The sequence below is a fragment of the Pinus tabuliformis genome, chromosome J, assembly GCF_031772625.1.
Source record: "Pinus tabuliformis cultivar Carrire ecotype Pingquan chromosome J, CPIR1, whole genome shotgun sequence".
NCBI classification, from domain to species: Eukaryota; Viridiplantae; Streptophyta; class Pinopsida; order Pinales; family Pinaceae; genus Pinus; species Pinus tabuliformis.
Genome location: NC_142295.1, coordinates 136,382,370 through 136,386,765, shown reverse-complemented (window position 1 = coordinate 136,386,765; position 4,396 = coordinate 136,382,370). Strand labels below are relative to the sequence as shown.

The 4,396-nt window shown below is 39.3% G+C and overlaps 1 protein-coding gene across 1 annotated transcript; it reads left to right on the top strand.

Annotated features, from left to right (window-relative positions):
• Positions 1-363: 363 nt before the first annotated feature.
• On the top strand, positions 364-1,637 carry LOC149225998 (uncharacterized). Its single transcript, XM_089380067.1, has one exon. The coding sequence runs from the start codon at positions 364-366 to the stop codon at positions 1,459-1,461; it is 1,098 nt and encodes a 365-aa protein (XP_089236193.1). The 3' UTR covers positions 1,462-1,637.
• The last annotated feature ends 2,759 nt before the right edge of the window (positions 1,638-4,396 follow it).

Here is a 4,396-nt window from a genome sequence, read left to right as displayed (position 1 = left end):
AGATATGAGAGACCTGTCGCCTTCTATAAAACCAGTGAACATTTTGTCAATTTTTTAAGTTGAAGATTTAACTGATGCTCAATAGCTTGAATACTAAAAATATTTATTCTAAAAATATCCATTGGCATAATTATTTGCTTCCTTAGATTAATGATTTGACTGCTATTGGTGAAAATCACAATGAAGCACAAAATAGAGAAACATGGGCATCTTCGTCGCAAACTACTTGAAAGTTGTATGGAAAGCATGAAATGTATAATTTGATTTTAACTTGTGATTTTAAGGGACATGTTTCTAAGTTCTTTAAAGCATTGAAGGGAACAGTTATCTCAAATTTGTAAGCCTTATTGTATCTTGATGTTAATGATAGGAGGCAGCTTCAATATGTTGAACAAGCAGCATCGTCTTTCAAGGAAAAGACGCAATAAGACATGGATCCTCTTTCTTACTATCATTCCAATTTGCACCCTAGGCATATATTTGCAGGGTCAAAAGATATCTTACTTTTTACGCCCCATTTGGGACACTCCGCCAAAGCCATTTCATCATATCCCTCACTATGATGCTGAAAATGTCTCCATGGGGCACCTTTGTCACCTTCACGGCTGGCAGGTTCGGCAGACTCCTCGGCAAGTTTATGATGCTGTAATATTTAGTAATGAGTTGGATATTCTTGAAATCAGATGGCAGGAATTGCTTCCTTCAATAACAAAGTTTATTATTCTGGAATCAAATACAACTTTTACAGGTTTGCCAAAGCCATTATATTTTGCTAACAATAGAAGGAGGTTTGAATTTGCCGAACACGAGGTTGTATATCGAATGCTTCCAGGCCAGCACCTCTTACCTCAAGAGAAACCTTTTGATCGAGAAAGAAAACATAGAGAAGCAATGCAAAGTCTAATAAGAGAAGCTGGTGTCTCTTATGGTGACCTGCTTATCATGTCTGATGTGGATGAGATTCCCAGTCAGCAGACAATTAACCTCCTTAGGTGGTGCAACAATATACCATCAGTCATGCATCTGCAACTGAGGAATTATTTGTACTCTTTTGAGTTTCCAGTTGACTATAACAGTTGGCGTGCATCAGTCCACATTTATAAGCTTCATACAAGCTATAGTCATGTTCGTCAAACAGATGAGCTCTTCACAGATGCAGGTTGGCACTGCAGCTTCTGCTTTCGACACATAAGTGAATTTATATTCAAAATGAAAGCATACAGTCATGTAGATCGTGTGAAGTTCCCTTATTATTTAAACCCTTCAAGGATTCAGAATATTATTTGTCAGGGAGCAAACCTGTTTGACATGTTACCAGAGGAGTACTCCTTTCAAGAATTAGTCAAGAAGATGGGTTCTATACCCCGCTCATTTTCTGCAGTGCATCTCCCACCTTATTTGATCAAGAATTCTGACAACTTCAGCTTCCTTCTCCCAGGTGGCTGCTGGCGGCCTACATGACTTTTGGAGATGCAAACAGAAAACTGGAATGCTGTACAATTCATGAATTTCAACTTAGCCAATATGTACACGGGGTTGGTTACAAGTTTCTTTGGTTTTACCTCACATTTGTACTGCTTACGGGATAGTGTTTCTCTTGGTTTAGAGAAATTGCTCCATAACTGATGTGTTCAGAGTCTCCCCTGTTGTCATCCCAGATTCAAATATATCAGACAATTTTTCTTTTGGTTTTGGTTGAAAATGCGTCATTTATTATATTCGAAATCAATTTGCATATAAATGAAGAGCAACAAATCCAGCAACACAGAGTTGTCACACCAGGTCCTCTTGCCTACATAAGAAACTAAATTTAACATCTCAAACGATTATTGCCAGCCAAGGATGACTAATGCAATGATTATCACTGGTGGGACTCATTAGAATCTAGGCTCAAACATCTTGAGTAGGTTCTATAATTCATGCAAAAGGTTACCTTCAGTTTTGTATCACGCAAAATATCCATATCTCCCTCGTGCTGCTGCTTCATTACATCTCCATATACAGGAAAAGGGAATGAGGGTCTGATGACATCAGAACCTTGCCAAATGCCCTGGTTTGGGGTTTTGCTCAAGGATCTATATCCACAGGTAAAAGGTTCTGACTCCTGAGTTCCAAAGGTGTGCTTAAGCTAATGAAAATAGGAAAATGACATCCAATGGCTGGGCTGCAAAACCTCTGTACTTTTCAGTTCGTATCTTTTACAGGATAGTAGATGGGTTTATTACAAATCTGAAGAGATGAGCAGAGAGATTGCACAACCAACACAAATCACATTATGATATTATTCATCACAACAAGTACATACATATAGGGCATAACACACTGACTTCGACACATCTAGATCATGACTCCAACTCACTACATAGGAATCAACACCTTCTAGACTGACGCCTAGGGACTCATAATGACAACTACACATGATATGGAAGCATTACTTCCAACACCCTCCCTTAATGCTTACATGGAAAATGATGAAAACACATATTACAACAACAATATGATATATGTTTGACTGGTCTTCATCAGCACTCACATCCACTCTGGAATCTCGCAAACACTGCTCTTTCTTCACCACCACATCTTCGAGCTGTCACTTGATCTCCATTTAAAACATAACTGTCTCTGACCATCGTTGACGAAGTTTGTACAATTGACGCTTCTTGACTACCCCAAAAAATAGCCTAGATACTGAATATCTCTATGGACATGTGTCCATCCTAGTAATATGCATCAAAATACATACTTCTAGCTATATAAATAAACTGTCTACGTACTGAGCTTATCCAGCAGTCCATCATACAACTGACCTTTTTGACATATACACTTACATATGAAGGAAACCTGTAACTAATGTTCTTGAAGCTCTGAAGAACGACAAGACACATTAGCATATAACAGACTCAACATAACCAAATCAATGATGTGTTCTCTTGGCACCCAAGAACATCGAAAACCATTAACTTGAAAAATGTTTTTCTATTTATTAACTCGTCTTTCATATAATTACAATAAAATCACCATAACTTTACATATCAAACCTTAAAATAAAGACTCAAATTACACACTAAAACATTGACCACTATAGGCCCACAGAAGTCATCCACTGTGTATAAGCAGCTCCACTGATATGCTGACTAGTTGCCACACCACAATTCAATGCCTCGTTTACGCTGCCTCAACACAACACAACAGGTTTGCACGAAACTCTTTTTACTTTATGACCAGATCTACGTACGACTGATATGTTTCACTGTCCCTTTTTTTTCACATATGTCAAGACTAGGAATAAATCTGACTGGACCTCCCAAGAGGCTTCATGTAACGACTATGCCGTGCATCCCGTCCCCTATGAGCATGATACATCTTTGAAAAACATGCATCTGCTCGGCTTCTGAACAGATCTATCTGTCACCTCGGTGACACGAGCAGCGATCAAGGCGCTCTTGTTGCAGAAATTCTCAAGGGTATGCACAATAGAATCATGCAAACGAAGGTCGATCTCCCTTTCAGGACCTGATCGCAGGTAGTTTTTCAGCCGCTCCAACTGCAAATCGGAGTCACCAAAATACGAACCCTGCGTGGGCTGTGACGGCTCCACGGACTTGCTGGAAACATACATGATTCTGCCTTTTTCTGCGGACCCTCTGAGTGACAAGACTGGGCTCTTTGCAGGCTTCCAAAATTTGCAGCTTCAAAGACGGATTATAACGTTGGAAAACTCGTTGACAAGAGAACTCGACAACACCAGGCAAAACTTTGCCTTTCACGATGGGATCATTGTTTCTTCACAGTGGAGTTGTTTCACCTCCCGAACGTCGGCGGAGATCTGCAGAGAATTGGCTGTTCGTGGCATACAAGTCCATTAAAAAAAAATAAAAAAATACACAGATCTACGCAGCTGATCTTCAAAATCGCTATGCACCAGCTCTCAGCCACACACATTATCCCTTGCAGATCCAAGCTATACACGCTGCCCTTTAACGACTCAGATAACACACAAAAATAAAATTTACTCACAACAAACACTCCACTCAACACATTTTTCTACCCTAATTTATTTACATAAGATCAATAAACTCAAGGCCCTCTCACATCTTCCTGGCCCTCCGGTAAAGAAATCAGGCCTGAATAGGCTCTATCACATATTACAAATCTGAAAAGATGAGCAGAGAGATTGCACAACCAACACAAATCACATTATGATATTATTCATCCCAACAATTACATATATATAGGGCATAACACTCTAATTTTGACACATCTAGATCATGATTCCAACTCACTACATAGGAATCAACACCTTCTCGACTGACACCTAGAGACTCATAATGACAACTACACATGACATGGAGGCATTACTTCAAAAACAAGATTTGTTTCTCCAATTTTAATCCTC

Excerpts from the sequence above, each read along its gene's own strand:
- LOC149225998 (XM_089380067.1), top strand. The coding sequence starts at position 364 with ATGATAGGAGGCAGCTTCAATATGTTGAACAAGCAGCATCGTCTTTCA.